Below are 14,910 nucleotides of genomic sequence, written 5' to 3'. Positions count from 1 at the left end.
TGCTCCTGCAGAAGCGATCGTGTAGGCGTTGTGAGCTGCCCATGCTATGATAGTGAGAATCCCAGTTCCTACGACCCATATCAGTCAGCGATAAATGCACAGAAGGTCTCCCTGAAACCTTCATTCACTCTTCCTCTCAACATATAGTCATGCTAGGTTCAGAGAATCATTGTCCGCGCAAATTGACCCTCGTGCTTCCCCCTCAGAGCAAACATGTCGCTGTTCGCACGGAGCTTGATTGATTCGCTCAGGTGTTCTCATATTCATGAGCTGTATCACTGCCCTTTCCCGTCAGGTCACTGACAGGGGTACGACTGTGGTCTGTATAGCATATTGAGGTTTCAGTACTTTGTCTCTAAAGTCACCCTTCTGGCAGGTCCTACTGGGCTTCCCTTTCCCGGCGAGCCTTCTATCCTTCTCACCGCTCCATTTTGGCGTTGATTGGACGTTATTTAGGTGTGTTTCGTTATCTGAAGAAGTACCCTGAGCTCAGCTTTTACCGCTAGGCCAAGAAGTATAGCCCCATATACTCGTGTATCATCGGAAACCAGAGCTTCCAATCCTCTCGGACCCTCGTGTAGTGAACGATATCCTCATCGCCAACGGCGCGATATCCTCTTCGCACAAGAGGATGTTCATCGAGGTTCAAACCATCCTCATCCACCGAGGCATCACCACAAGCAGGCACAACGAGACTGAGCTAACCTAGCCTGAGTCCTTTCTCTCAACACGATTGCTTATATCGAGTTGACCTGGTCACAGGTGCAAACATCAGCGTATCGAACAGAAAATGCTAACCGCATGCACAGTGGCGACATACGGGCAAGCGATAGAGGCCAAAGAAATGATCCGCAACCTCTTTGTCGACGGCAAGGCGGGTGCAAACGCGATCAATCCGTCGCCGTATGCCAGTCGATCGGCTCTCAACATCTTTCTTTTGCTCATTTCCAGCATTGGGACCGAGTCCATGTCCGACCCTGTCATGTCAGAGGTCCTCCGCATTGAGCGCCAGTTCATGTACGTGACGACGTGTCTGTCCTATGCTACAATGTTATGCTAACCTGTCTTGTCAGGAACGTGACTGGCTCCGTTTCGAAGGCAGTCGAATTCTTCCCCGCCGGATCATGAAGAGCGCGGCCCGGCGACTTGGCCGGGACATGCTGAAGATCAATCGTCCATATATAGTCGACATTGAGGCCCGTCTCAAGAGGAGGAGACCCTGTCCCTGAATGCTTGGTCAAGACGCTACTCACGGGCGTAGAAGAGGGCCGCGACGATCTCGCCATCTTCATTATGTGTGGCACGCTGATCATCGGCGGAGTTCGAGTCAAGATGACGAGTTGCTCTGGTTTCCCTCGTGCTTACCGAGACAACTTGGTAGGTATTGCAGACCGCGTCCGTCTAAAAGTGGCTTGCCGCTTACCTCGCGGGCTACTTTGGTCGAGGGGAGAGCACAGACAGAGCTCGACCGCGTTTGTGGGCGCGACCGCCTGCCGAACGAAGACGAAGAGAGGGATTGACCCTACATCCGAGCTATCGCCAAGGTCAACTACTCGATTTTCAGCTTAGTGGGCCCTATCTGACCTGCATTGCAGGAGGCAACCAAATCACACGAACCCTTCTTGCTCAAAAACACCCCAATTCAGCACGGATGACTTCACATGCCATAATCCCCTAATCCCGAAGGATATCGGCGCCATCGGTAATACGATAAGTCACTCATGCAGATGTCGAGGTGTAGACTCAGCATGAGCTGGTGAAGCGTGAGTGGACTATGCATAGGGTCCCGGTGCGACACCCGAATCCGTACATCTTCCATGTAAGTGGCTAAGTTGAGCCCTCACGACGCACGTTGGGCCCCCCTAACTCCATCCTCTCGCCAGCCTGAGCGCTATCTCAGCGACACTATCATCTCCGCCGAATCAGCGCACCTCGCCGACCCCACGGAGCGCGATCACTGGTCCTTCGGCATCGGGTATATTTCATCTCAAGTCTCCACAGTGTTGGTGCTGCCCCCGTACGTTCGCTCATGCACCGTTCCCTCCCCTCCTCGACCTTCCATGCGGACACCGGACTTCACACAGACGTCGCGTTAGCCCGGGAGTCACTCATGCAGGTAAGGAAGTATTTCTGGGACTCGCACATATGCTCTGGGCGTTCAGGTTCGACTCTATCCCCGGCGCGCCGATTGACCTGAAAGAATACGATGGCGTCAGGGCGGTCGCCGGACCCGTTCCTTGTGGGGCTGATCACATGGGATGCCAGCGTTGTTGAGCTTCTGGGCTTGTGAACCAGCCCGGTTCCTGTCGCCGGCAGGCGTTCTGGTTTGACAGCTTGACGCTCGCGAGAGCAATTGCCGTGGCACTGAGAAACGACCCATGCTTGTAGTGTTCGCTTCGCCAGGGCTTTTAGCTTTAATCTTACATGACATCATCCAGTCTCGCACGGAAAGAAGGTGTCCATATGACCTGCGAGTCTATGTGCCTTGTACACAGTAATATCTAGGCTTCCTTGGACTGAATATTCGACACGAGGCATTACTCAGAAGGATGACGTACGTGGGTATTGACTGACTAAAAAGCTCCGGAGTCCCGGCACTTGGAAGCTTGCAAGCTCGAAATTGCCAGTGAGAGGGCATAGGCAGCAACCCGGATCAGGTAGCCTCCAGGAAGCGGAAGACTGCAACAGGGACCAGCATGTAAAACGCGAGCGAATAGAAGCTCGGCTCGGAGCTCGAGGACGTCGTTTCTCGCAGAAGTAGGGTGCTTCGGACCGCAGTTGTGCGACTAGATGCGGTATCATAGCTGAGCCATCGTTTATGAACTCCAGTATGTTGCTGTCGGAAGAGGTCCTTCAAGTCTGATTGAAACTCGTGCTTATCTCTGGCTAGATAGTATGCTGATTCAAATTGTCGTAGCAGTCTTGCCCGAGCAACGGGACCATTCTGCCGTGAATCCTGGCCCAATGGAATCGCAAGTCGGAGTGCCTTCGCGTAGTGAGAAATGGCGCTCGGCTCCAGTGTTTTGGTTAGTTCAATGTGAAGACATGCTTATTCATGTCGGAAACGAGCTCTGTTCCCTCACCGCGGCTCACGAAAGACGGATCGATATGTCCATAGCTTGAGCATAGGCGCAACATACTAATGCCTCGGGGCCTTCTTGCTTCCGCAGGTTGGCCCGAACTGACAGCCCAGGCAAGAGACGAGCGGCGTCTCTGGACTTCCGCATTTCTGATTATGACTTCTTGGACCGCGATCTATGTAGTAGTGGGTCCTAATAGGCTATGCATGACAGAGAGTATCTGACATGATGTCGGTTAGTACGGAGGACGATCTAAATGTACCCACATAATTCACATTGGCTAATCATTTGAGGCGGACTTGAAGATGCGCTTATTGCCTCCTGTAAGCCTAGCATCTTGATTTTTGAGTACAGCCTCCTGCAAATTCAGTTACCGTGATGTCGGTATGGATGCCCCCACCGTCATCGATTCATTGACGGGCCTTCTACTTCCAATATTCTAGTAGTTGCTCTTCGTGATCCTGCCGTAGAAAACAGCCGGATTGTGATGGACGCCGCCGAGCTTACAAAATTCTGTGGGGTACTGAGGTCAGCGGATGTTATGTGTATGTTGACTTCATCCGCAACTAAATCAACCATTTCGAAGCGACTCTCCGGCTCAAGGAAGTCGGCGAGGACCTGGAATGAAAATATAGCGATTGTTTAAGCCGGGTTTTGGCCCAGCTTTTGAGGGAGGGTGTTTGGGCGTCAAAGCAAAGCGCAAATCGCAAGCATGACCAAACATACGCCACCGGGGCGCCGCTGAAGGTCACCGTGTGTCTTGTCGCTCCATTCCATGCTTCATCTGCTACTACTTCGCTTGTTGATGCCCAAACCAAACCGTGGATCGTAGCGAACCTGCAGTTCTCAATGTCCTGAGGAACACGCTTCTAACTGTGTGGAAAGTCGACGGGCCATCTCACAAGTCAACTTGACGCATGACGCAGTTCGATGGGTAGCTCCGTCAATTTACCTACCATGGAGGCGGCTACCTGCAATCGCTCGCTCACGGCACTGCCGTCTAAGACCATCCTGATAGATCAGCCGATCAGCAGCCAGCCTGCCACCTCTTCCACCGGCTGGATCATTCTGAACGGACCATGGCTTCTGATGCTCTTGCGGCGCCTTGCTCGGAGAAGATACCGTTCTCTTTCCAAGAAGGCACGCGTTGCGCGGCAGGCGCCAACTGTACCGGAGCAGGTAGCGCCAACGAGCGTTGTAGCCATCGATGGGTTTTACTGCCAGACTAGTGGGGTGACGGGCGTTTTGCCGGTGTATGCGTAAGTTACGTCGCACTGTTCACGTTGTGCCCTATTTGAATACCAATGACGCTACAGCCATGCGATCCCGTCGTGGACACGCCTCTAGTCTGTACGTGCCACAATCACAGCTATCGAAGAGACTGCTAAGGTTCTGTCTTCTGCATCCGGACTCTTTAGTTTGCCATACCGACGTGCGCTTGCGTCAAATGCGATAGTATTCGATCCCGTGCTTTATGGTGACCACTATCAAACGACCAAGTGGGCGTCGTTCAGCCTTAATTGAAGTTCATTCGATCGCTCGCCGCGAAGGGCGTACACAAGATGCGCTCGTGCAACGCTTGTCCATACTAGGGCTAGCCGCGGCCGTGCAGTAACGTTTGATCGACTATTCTCCAGCGTTGCGCTCGCCATTCAAGTGATATGTAACAATGCCACTCGTCATTAAGGCGGCTTATAATCTTCCCCTTCCAGCAAAACCACGCAATTGAAGGGGCGAAGACGATTTTATCATGGGACCGTTGTCGGTGGAGTCCTCGATTTGTCGTTGCCTAGCGCTGTTACGTGACTGTGCTGGACGCAGTATATGCAGACTGACCAAATCGACCGACCCCGGCTCTTCTGGAGTCGCAATTCCCCGGGCGAAGACAGTGAGTCTGTTCGCCATCTCGGACTTATCCCATTAACAGCTCAATGCTCCCGGTGCCGGGCGCACATCCTCTCACCGTCATCGAAGCCCCCTACTTTCTACGATCTGTATGCTCTGGTACGTCCGAGCATCGCACTAGTAGAAACCGTGTATTCATCGCCTTTAGACGGATTGCCGGCTTCGTCAGGGACCCTCCGACTCGGTCCATCCCACTCTGTGAGAATGCGCCGACGAACGAGCTGGCTTTGTGGGACATGGGTACCTTGGCTGTGCCTGGCACACGGTCAGGGAACGCACGACCAACCTATACAGAATGCGTCCAACCGCTGTCTCCGAGACGTTAGGCGGATCACATTAGCACCATATCTCTGGGTTGATTGTCGCCCTATCAAATGTCTTAGGAATGTCAGATCCACATCGCCCTCCGGGTCGGGTAGCTTGTCGCACGCAGCCGCCGGTCGATTCCGCGCCCAAGTCCACTCCTCTCAGTAAGCAGTCGCCCCACTTGGAACGAAGTATTGTCCGCAGAGCGTGTGGCTTAACGTGATGTTTCCCCGCATCAAGCAGATTCCTGCGTACATCTTATGGCATCCGCCGGCGGCACGCTGTCTCTGCATACAACTTCGACTCCCATCGGATTCCGCTTCGATGCCCTACTCCGAATTACCCTACCACTCGCCGAGGACAATATTAGCGCAACGTCTCGCGAAGGCTTCGACGGGTGACGCCGATGACTGATACGGGATCCAAGCCGTTGAAGAAGAGAACCTGTCGTGAGTCTTCGTAATTTATCGACCTTCACCCCCCTCGTGGTCTCATGCTGCTGGTCAAATGCTCGCCGCCAGGGGTTCCGTGACCCGGCCCGACTCCTCTCAAAGGCCGTATCCGGAGACCATACGTTGCTGTCGTCGCGTAGTCTTCTACGGCTGCTTCCAGGGACCCTCCATTCTAGCCGCACTGTCACCGGTGCCGCGACAGCACCTGTCATGTCACTACCATTCGAAGCGGACTTGGACCTGGAGGGGTTAACGGATGCTTCGTTTGAAGGAGGTTACCTGGGCACGACGTTGGCTGATGCGGGATGGTAGCTATTACACTGGCCCAGAATGGTACCGACTCTGATCCGCGCGAAGCGTTCCTCACGTCATCCAGGACAGCGAGACTCAAACCGCATCCCGCCTCGTAGGGACCATCGTCGTCGTACTACCAGAAGGTGGGCATGCCGAGTTCTCGCGCACCCCCTTCCAATGCATACGCGATCCGCTTATCAACATCGCTGCCCTATATCAGGTACACACCGGACTCGATCTGTCGGGTCCCGGCGCAGGGCAACTGCACCCCTGTCGTTTCTCCGGTTCGCGTCGAATCGACGGCAGAGATCTAGTAAACGCGCCGCGCTGTTCCTGAGCAATCGACAACTCGGTGGGAATAGATATCGAAGATGGGCTTCAATACGCTAAGCCCGCCGCGCGGACAAATGTTCAGGACTCCCGGCCACGTGGGATTTTCGCACCCTTAGCGTCCTGACCGCACTCGACTCGTTTCAGTGGGGAGCACTGTACATCTCGGTTGCTTTCATCTGCGGGCTGCAATTCGGGCGCTGCAAGAATCTGTCAGGTCAATCAGAAGCCCGACAGACGCGAACGGTCGGTGTAACGCCAGGGATTACAGGCTTGATGACGCTGTCAACTGTACCGCTCCACTGTACACGGCGCCCTCGATGCCGTTCGTATCTTTGTGTCTGGACGTCCGTTCTGCACAGCTGACGAAGTTCTTCCTCTGAATAGCGAGGCCACGCCTCCGGTGCGGTGGAGAATAAGGCCGGACAAGAAAGCGCTGGAAGCAATCTCGATGCACTGACGCGCCGGCCGCACTGCCAGGCAGCATTCTTAGCCAGGGAACTGTTGACGGCCAAAACTCGATTCCTCAGGGAAACGTCGGCGCGAGGAATGCCTTCCGGTGACATGATGGTCGGATCGGTCCAGCAAATGTTTTCCGTAAGTATTAGCGTGACGCGTCTGCCGCATCCAGTGGTTCTTAGGCGGCCTGTTAGCGCTACATATAAGCCCTCCTGCGGTCATCTTGTTATCCCAGCACCCTCTTCCTGTTCAGACGTTGGCGGTGCGCTGAAGATGGTGGTCCTCACTACCTCCTTCGCAGTGCTTGTACTGTCCCTGCCCCATGTATGTCGACTCCGCAACCTTTTTTACCCCAACCTTCATCTCGCTGATCTAACGACGTCCTCTGCCTGCAGGTATCCCATGGTTCCACTCTCCGCGCACGTCAGAACCCCGCCACCCCTGCCATCCCTGGAACCGATTATAAGTTCCTCGGATGCTTTACGTGCGTCTAGGTTTCGCGCTCATTGGATGATGGACCTTCGCTCATGCCATACATAGCGACCAAGGCGCCCGCTCCCTCGGTGGGGCATCATTGGTGAACACGACCGGCATGACCGTTGAGTCGTGTGTGTCGTTCTGCTCCTCCCAGAACTTCAATTTCGCTGGGTTGGAGTTCGCCCAGGAGTGCTGTGCGTGCGCCTTTATGACGATGGCGATAAGATGGATTGCGCTCATGCTGTATCCTTGTCTAGGGTGTGGCGACGAGATCGCCAACGGCGGCACTAACGCCACTCTGTCGGACTGCAACTTCGCCTGTACGGGGAACCCAGACGAGATCTGTGGCGCAGGAAGTGAGTGGGAGTAGTCCTATCTTCTCGGGCTTCGAAGTTCTCATCTGTTTTGGTTTAACAGACAGGCTGAGCGTTTACTGGAACGGCGTCGCTCCACCGCCCCCTCCTACTGTTGTTCCGTCCGTCGGTCTCTGGGAATCATTGGGCTGCTTCAAGTGAGTGCATCACCTGATTGATGAAACCTATCTCAGACAACTGTTTACAGCGATTCCGTGAATGCCCGTGTCCTGCCTACTGGGGTCAATGTTCCTGGGAACTTCACAGTCGAGGGATGCACAGAAGCTTGCTTTAACGCCAACTTCCCTCTTGCCGGCATGGAATTTGCCGCCCAATGCTGTAAGTGATACACTCAACCGATCTACGTCGCTCACCTTTCTGTCCAGTCTGCAGCACTAACATCGCCAATGGTGGGGCACCTATCGATGCATCGCTGTGCAACATGGCCTGTGCTGGCAACTCCACTGAATTGTGCGGCGGTCCTAACGCCCTGAACGTCAGTGGCTTCTGATCTCCTACGCATTGCCTAGGGCTTACCATGCTCTTCATAGGTCTACAACTTCACAGGGACTATCACGGGAACTCCAGGCGCTCCTGTCGGCGGTGGAGGCGGAGGCGGTACCGGCCCTGTCCTCGTGAACCCGGTCACCTCCGGCCTTCCCGGAACCTGGACATACGCCGCGTGCTACGTGTGAGTACTACTGTTCATATAAGGGACCTCTCATTCTGAGGCTGATCGGTACTAGTGATAATGCAAACGGTCGCGTCTTTGCGAACCAGAATCCGGACGACCAGAATTTGACGGTCGAGTCCTGCGTCGCTTCTTGCGCTTCACAGAACTTCACATTGGCGGGACTTGAGTTCGGCGTCCAGTGCTGTGAGTCTCTTGGTGTTTACTTCAAATCGGCTGTGCCTTGACCAGATCACCTCTGGGATAGTCTGCGGCGATACGCTGATCGACGGCGCGGTGGTGGGCGATCCAACGACGTGCAACATGGCATGTGGCGGGAACACCCAGTGCGTACCAATTCTCTCCTTCCATTCGAGGTAAACTGATTCCCGTGTAGGGAGGCTTGTGGTGGACCGAATCGACTTTCCGTAAGCGTGCTTCGTCAATAGCGTCCGCGAGATCTTCTGCTAAGGCACATGGGGTCTTAATTCAGGTGTATACTAGTACCGGAAACGTGGTAGCCCTGCCGGTTCCCACACCCAAGAACAGCAGTCTTCCGGGTATGTCCTGCTGATATTCTCGAAGTCTTCGGCAAGACTTTCTGACCCGTACGTACAAAGGCAATTGGGAGTATCAAGGCTGTCTGCAGTATGTCAATGGGTCCTCATCATCGTTGTTCGACACTAACATACACATCTACAGGGAGGCACCAAACGGCGTTCGCCTTTTCCCCAACAAAATTGTCCAGCCCACGAACAACTCGATCGACAATTGCTTGAACCAATGCGCTGCTTTCGGATACCCTGCGGCAGGTACTGAGTTCGGTCAAGAATGCTGTAAGTCTATCAATTTTCCTCACAGGGATGAAACAATAACATTTGCCCCAGACTGCGGTGACGTTTCGGACACCGACGCAAGCCCTGGATTTGCACCCGAGTCCGACTGTAACATTGCATGCCCTGGTGACCCCATCCACCTATGCGGTGGTGGAAACCGTCTCTCGGTACGTGCACACGCTCACCGCAGAAGTCTGATGGATGTGCTAAAACCCATTGCAGTACTACAAGTGGAATGGCGTCATGAACGACTGGAAGACGCCTGCGAACACAGGATTTTACGAGTTCTTCGTTCCTGGTGTCGTCGTCCCCCTTCTAGTCACGCTTGGCATCAACAACAAGGTCTCGTTCGTTGAGAAGTTCGGGACGAGCGAGTTCACCAATTCGACTGGCGCGTACGAGCTCGATCTCAGCTTGGTCGACGATTTCGAGAAGACTTGGCGTACGATGCATGTCAAGTCTGACACCTTCTGCGCTGGTGCTGTTGTACTTCCCGATCGGGCTGCTAGGCACCTCATGTTCGGAGGGTGGTCACTCGACAGTACTTTTGGTGTCCGCCTCTACGCGCCCGATGGCAGCCCTGGTGTCAACGGAACCAACGATTGGGAGGAGAACTTCAACGAGCTCAAGTTGCAGGTGCGTCTCATCTTTTCGCATGTAGGTACTCGATCTGAGACGTTCTTCAGAGGGGCCGCTGGTACCCGTCCGGACTTGTCCTGTCGAACGGTAGCGTCTTGATCGTCGGTGGTGAGGTTGGTAGTAACGGTGCTCCGGAGCCCACTCTGGAGATTCTCCCTACTCCCGAGGGTGGTCCCACCTACCTGTTCATGGACTGGCTCAACCGCACTGACCCCAACAACCTCTACCCGTTCCTCCACATGCTTCCCAGCGGTAACATCTTCGTTGGTATGTATCAATTGGCAGGTCCATGAGGGTTCCTTCTGATTAAGCTCAACAGGCTACTACAACGAGGCGCGTATCCTCGACCCGGTGACCTTTGACACCATCAAGACGCTCCCCAACATGCCCGGTTCAGTTGTCAGCCCTGCCGCGGGTCGCACTTACCCGTTGGAGGGTACTGCCGTCCTGTTCCCTCAGCACGCTCCGTACACCGATCCTCTCACTGTCCTCGTCTGTGGTGGATCAAACTTCGGTCTTGCCCTCGATAATTGTGTTTCCATCCAGCCTGAGGTCGATGGCGCAGAATGGGTGCTGGAGCGTATGGTACGCTCAACGGGCTTTGTTCCATCCAGTATCGATATTGTTCTGACATCGACTGCTTGCAGCCATCCCCCCGTGTCATGACGTCCATGGTACGTGAAGCTTCTTCTGACTCCTAAAGCCGTGGCTGACACTTGTTTCTTTAGTCCGGTTAGTCACATAGGTTTGTGCTTGTGTATCGAGTTCAGCTCATCCAACGTCATACAGCCCTTCCGGATGGTACCTTCCTCATCGTCAATGGAGCACAGCAGGGCGTGGCCGGCTTCGGTCTTGCAACCAACCCCAACCTTCAGGCCCTCCTATACGACCCGAGCCAGCCCGTCGGCTCCCGCATCTCCATTCTGAACACCACCATCGTTGCCCGCCTGTACCACTCCGAGTCGACTGTGCGTGACTCTCGCGCAATTGTTTGTATCCATTACTCATTTAGCGTGTACAGCTCCTTCCTGATGGCCGTGTTCTGATCTCTGGAAGCGACCCCCAAACTCCTGGCTTCCCGGAGGAAATGCGTGTCGAGGTCTACGTCCCGCCGTACTTGACCCAAGGTCGCACCCAGCCGAGCTTCACCGTCGACGAGAAGGACTGGGAGTACGGCAGTAGTCACACCATCCATGTCCAGCTCTTCGAAGGAACTACGGAGACAATGCGCGTTTCTATGATTGCTGGTACGTAGCAACTTCGAAACTATCGAACTGAAGGACATCGTGGTTGACTGGCATTCTTCCCTTACGCAGCTACTTCTAGCACGGTGCGTGGACCACGCTGACAGGACATATTAATATACCAGACGCTGACACAGAACATCCTCCTTCCTTCTCTTCCACAGCATGGTACGTAACCTACTTCTTTCTTCACTTCACGAGCATCTTGTCAACTCGCTTCCCCGTCTTCCCAGGTAACGCCATGGGCATGCGCACAATCTTCCCCGAGTTCACCTGCGTCGGCAACACCTGTACCGTCGTTGCACCGCCCAACCAGTTTGTCTCGCCTCCTGGGTGGTGGCAGATTTGGGTCCTCGACGGCCCCACGCCCTCGCACTCTAACTGGATCCGTATCGGCGGCGACCCGGCCCAGCTCGGCAACTGGCCGAACTTCCCTGACTTCACCCTCCCCGGTGTGGGCCCGCCTGCCTGATCGCTTCCATGCACTATGACGTGGCGACTGTGACCGCGTGTGTCCGTCGTATGAACTTGAAGGATTATGATTATTGGTGCTCTCCTCTCCTTTCGCTACACTTGTGTCTCCTTTGTGGACCTTCTTCGCTCGCTGGACTTACTAATTGTCGGATCCTTGTGCCTAACTGCTGTACTCGTCCCCATACGCGTTCCATCCTTTTGCTATGTCGTTCTTTCGGTGTTGTGTCGTCGAGCTCGCGCTAGTGCCCCTCGTCTTCGGTAATATCACGCTTGATATGTGTTTGCCTGGAGCATTTTTTTCTGTGCCCTCGCCTTCCTTCAGCGTGCGTAAGACATCGGCCCTGTCCATGGCAAGCTCAGCTTCGCATTGGTCGCGGGCACCGTGGTCAGGCTAGTATAACAGATGTTGGTCAAATTCTGCGTATCAATTCTCAAGTTGATGCTGCGAAGCCTGCCCTAAACATTGCCTAAAAGCCACCATCACAACTATGGAGCACAAGGGCAAGCCAAACGTTTGCAGATATTCAACATTTATGCCCTTCCAAGAGACGACGCTTAGTGCAGAATTTCGACCATGAGGAATAGAGATAATTGGGCAGGAATAGCCTGCTGGCATAATATACACGTTCAACAAACTTCGACCTAGCATACAGCATACGTCTTGCCCCTGGCAAATGTCCCACCGAAAGAAGACACACGGAACATATTATACATAACCCCTTCTCATGTGCGAGCGTCGCTGCGGACACTCGAAAATAGCGAACAACACCTCCAAGCGGATCATTGGAAAAAGGCATGCTGCGGGACAGCGTGAGGAGTCCATACTGCCCGAGTAATGGGAAGATCGTACCTTGCTGCGCGACGGAACGAAAACAACGCAACGTGCTTCGACATCTACGAGAACGCAAGCGCGACCCATGCGGCGGCAGCCCCCAAGGACGCGACAGTGGCCGTCTGCGCGATTGTCGAAGCTACGCGGATGGCTCTCCTTCGCTTCGGCGCAGGAGGGGACTGCAGGTCTCGCACGTCTGCAAGATTAGCCGGGACAGACTCGTCGTTCACCGCCTCCTCCCGCTTCCTCTTCAGGGACGTCGAGCTCTGCTTCCCGTGAGCTCGGATCGTACCACGGCCAGTAAGCGGCACACGTACCTCGATGGCGGCGGCCTGCACGGTAGCAATGGCCAGTCTGGCTTCGGCTACAGACGCAGTAACTTCAGCACGAAGGGCCTTGATGGCCTCCAGTTCGCTGGCGATCTGTTCGCGCGTTTGGTGCTGAGAGGTACACGACTCTGAGAGCGGACGAAACGATCAGTTACCTGATGGCGTGACAAGGGAAACGGTGAAGTAGGGCTAGGCACACGTACCTTGCAACAGGACCTTCGCGGCTCCCACCTCCCGTGTGAGCTCCTCGAGTCGCTCTTCAATGTCTGTGCGCCCTTGCAGCCCGGACACAAAGTCTTTAAGGACCTGCAGGCGCGTGTGGATTGAGGATAGCTCATCGGTACGCGAGTCGAGGTCTGTCTGTGTATCTTGCACCCGCGTTTCGAGCGCGTCGAGGCGGGCTTTCGTCTGCTCGACGTGTGCGGTGAAAACGGACTCGTCATTGGGGATCGCTGGGGTATCCTTGAACTCGCTCTGCGCCGAGTCAGCGTCCAGGGAGGAAAACAGGTGGGGAAGGCAGAGCAAATACTAACAATCTGGACCTCGACGACGCTTGCATCCGCACGCTGGAACGCAGCGTGGACCGGCGCGAACGATGATTGGTCGGGGATGTCGTCGCTCACATTCATAGACGCGTTCCCAAGGTCCATGATGTCTTGACCCTCGTTCACGGGGAGAGCGCCCACGGGACTCTGGACCGACTCTACGTCGCCAAGTATCGCGTCCGCCATCTCAACCTCCAGGCCCTGCCCGGCTGGGCGATCTTTCTCACTTTCCCCGACGGGATGGCTCACTTCGACGACATGGGAGGGCGTACCATAATCATCGTCACTGATCTCAATCACTTCACGCTCGAGCAGAGCCTGAAGCTCAGCTTGGTACACGCTCAATCCGCGCGACTCGGGGGATTGGGTTTCCCTCGCGGGAGTATGTGGCCAGGCGCCGACAACAGAGGGCTCCTCTCGGAGTGGGTCGTCGTGTAGAGGCGAGGACGCGCGGCTTGAGGACAAGTCCATATCTTCTTCGCCCTCGACTACCCCGGCTTCTACGTGAATCTCCTGAAGAGAGAACGGCTCGATAGGCGGTGGGTAGTACTCTGGCTCTGGAGAGTCCGCGATGTGGATCGGGGGCAGGATTTGCTGCAACAGGCGGAGGCGTGCACCGAGCGGAATTGACATGGCAGAGCCAAAAGGCAAGCGACGAGGGAATGACGGTGCAGAGTCGTGCTGGGGAGACGACGGCGGTGATATCTCTTGGATGTCAGAATCACCGTCCGAGCTCGAGGATGAGGACTCTGGAGAAGGCAGGAACACGCCGTAGCGGCCTGTGCTTGCTCGTGCGGGCGTCTTGTCGATGTCACGTTCATGTGGCTGCGACTGTGAGTCATCGGCGTCGGGACCGGGGATGGAGTATAGTGCTTCGAACGACCTCGGCGAGGGTGAGGATGCCCGCTGAGGAGCGTCCCCGCCGAAAATCATCTCTACGCGAGCGACCACCGGGCGGACGAGGAAGTAATCGCGGCCGACGCTCTTCCCGAACGTGATCTGGTCGCCATCGGCCAATACGGTCGGTACCTCAGGCTTGAGGGACGTCGACACGAGTTCTCCCGGTCGCAGGATGTGCGTCCCGTGGTGGGAGTGCAGATCAGTGATGTATACCTTTATTCGACGGAAAGAGTGCGTAGGGAGAAGGGAGAGGGAAGAAACGGTGTTCAGCATGCAAAGTGCTCAAAAGAGCCATGAAAGGGTTACGGCATACATTTCCATGCTCCGTGAAAGTTATCTTCGCATGCTTACGACTTACTACGGGGCAGCGGAAGAGAGCACGTTCTGGGTCTGGCTGGTCAGACATGCCTTGACTCGACTTGCGACCGACAACGACGGTGCGGGAGTCAGACTTGTGGTAGGTGAGAGACTCGGGGGCTTGCTCGCCGAACTCGTCGACGTGCAGGACGAGGCCTTGAATCCCCTGAGCAAAGGAACACTCATTGCTGAGTGCTGGTTCAGCGTACCTGATATGTTCGACCTCTCAAGGCTTGTATTATCCGCCGCCATCGCTGCTCTCAGAAAGTGTGTAGGCGTCGTGGTCGGTGTCGAGATGATAATCGTCTGGAACAGGGCTCTCGGCTCCGTCGGAGCCTATATGATGTGACCATATGTGATGTAACGTGTGACACCTGCCTTTTCCGTCTCCACGGGCTTACGAGCGGCGCAGAAAACCTTGCGCCGCT

The 14,910-nt window shown here is 55.1% G+C and overlaps 4 protein-coding genes across 4 annotated transcripts; 2 read left to right on the top strand and 2 right to left on the bottom strand.

The window, feature by feature from the left end:
• Positions 1–844: 844 nt before the first annotated feature.
• On the top strand, positions 845–1,128 carry DICSQDRAFT_172044 (uncharacterized protein; the record flags this gene model as incomplete). Its single annotated transcript, XM_007367764.1, has 2 exons — positions 845–1,017; positions 1,074–1,128. The coding sequence occupies 2 exons, from the start codon at positions 845–847 to the stop codon at positions 1,126–1,128; spliced, it is 228 nt and encodes a 75-aa protein (XP_007367826.1).
• Positions 1,129–4,166: 3,038 nt separating this feature from the next.
• On the bottom strand, positions 4,167–5,150 carry DICSQDRAFT_138576 (uncharacterized protein). Its single transcript, XM_007367763.1, has 5 exons — positions 5,134–5,150; positions 5,055–5,084; positions 4,499–4,968; positions 4,397–4,430; positions 4,167–4,339 (listed from the first exon to the last, which is right to left on the bottom strand). Exon 3 carries the CDS (start codon positions 4,730–4,732, stop codon positions 4,568–4,570), a length of 165 nt encoding a protein of 54 aa, XP_007367825.1. The 5' UTR covers positions 4,733–4,968; positions 5,055–5,084; positions 5,134–5,150; the 3' UTR covers positions 4,167–4,339; positions 4,397–4,430; positions 4,499–4,567.
• A 1,915-nt stretch (positions 5,151–7,065) lies between these two features.
• On the top strand, positions 7,066–11,517 carry DICSQDRAFT_162477 (uncharacterized protein; the record flags this gene model as incomplete). Its single annotated transcript, XM_007367805.1, has 24 exons — positions 7,066–7,150; positions 7,222–7,310; positions 7,367–7,497; positions 7,561–7,659; positions 7,721–7,814; positions 7,865–7,995; positions 8,043–8,152; positions 8,208–8,347; positions 8,403–8,533; positions 8,595–8,673; positions 8,724–8,754; positions 8,820–8,886; positions 8,947–8,974; positions 9,029–9,162; positions 9,214–9,329; positions 9,385–9,798; positions 9,849–10,068; positions 10,121–10,386; positions 10,449–10,475; positions 10,587–10,769; positions 10,814–11,048; positions 11,118–11,131; positions 11,183–11,213; positions 11,279–11,517. Exons 1-24 carry the CDS (start codon positions 7,100–7,102, stop codon positions 11,515–11,517), a joined length of 3,060 nt encoding a protein of 1,019 aa, XP_007367867.1. The 5' UTR covers positions 7,066–7,099.
• An 896-nt stretch (positions 11,518–12,413) lies between these two features.
• Positions 12,414–14,734, bottom strand: DICSQDRAFT_148514 (uncharacterized protein; the record flags this gene model as incomplete). Its single annotated transcript, XM_007367762.1, has 6 exons — positions 12,414–12,617; positions 12,669–12,808; positions 12,884–13,154; positions 13,214–14,338; positions 14,439–14,638; positions 14,692–14,734. 6 exons carry the CDS (start codon positions 14,732–14,734, stop codon positions 12,414–12,416), a joined length of 1,983 nt encoding a protein of 660 aa, XP_007367824.1.
• Between the last annotated feature and the right edge of the window lie 176 nt (positions 14,735–14,910).

This window comes from Dichomitus squalens (assembly GCF_000275845.1).
Source record: "Dichomitus squalens LYAD-421 SS1 unplaced genomic scaffold DICSQscaffold_28, whole genome shotgun sequence".
NCBI classification, from domain to species: Eukaryota; Fungi; Basidiomycota; class Agaricomycetes; order Polyporales; family Polyporaceae; genus Dichomitus; species Dichomitus squalens.
The sequence above is the reverse complement of the archived record's forward strand: the minus strand, read 5'-3'. Positions and strand labels throughout refer to the sequence as shown.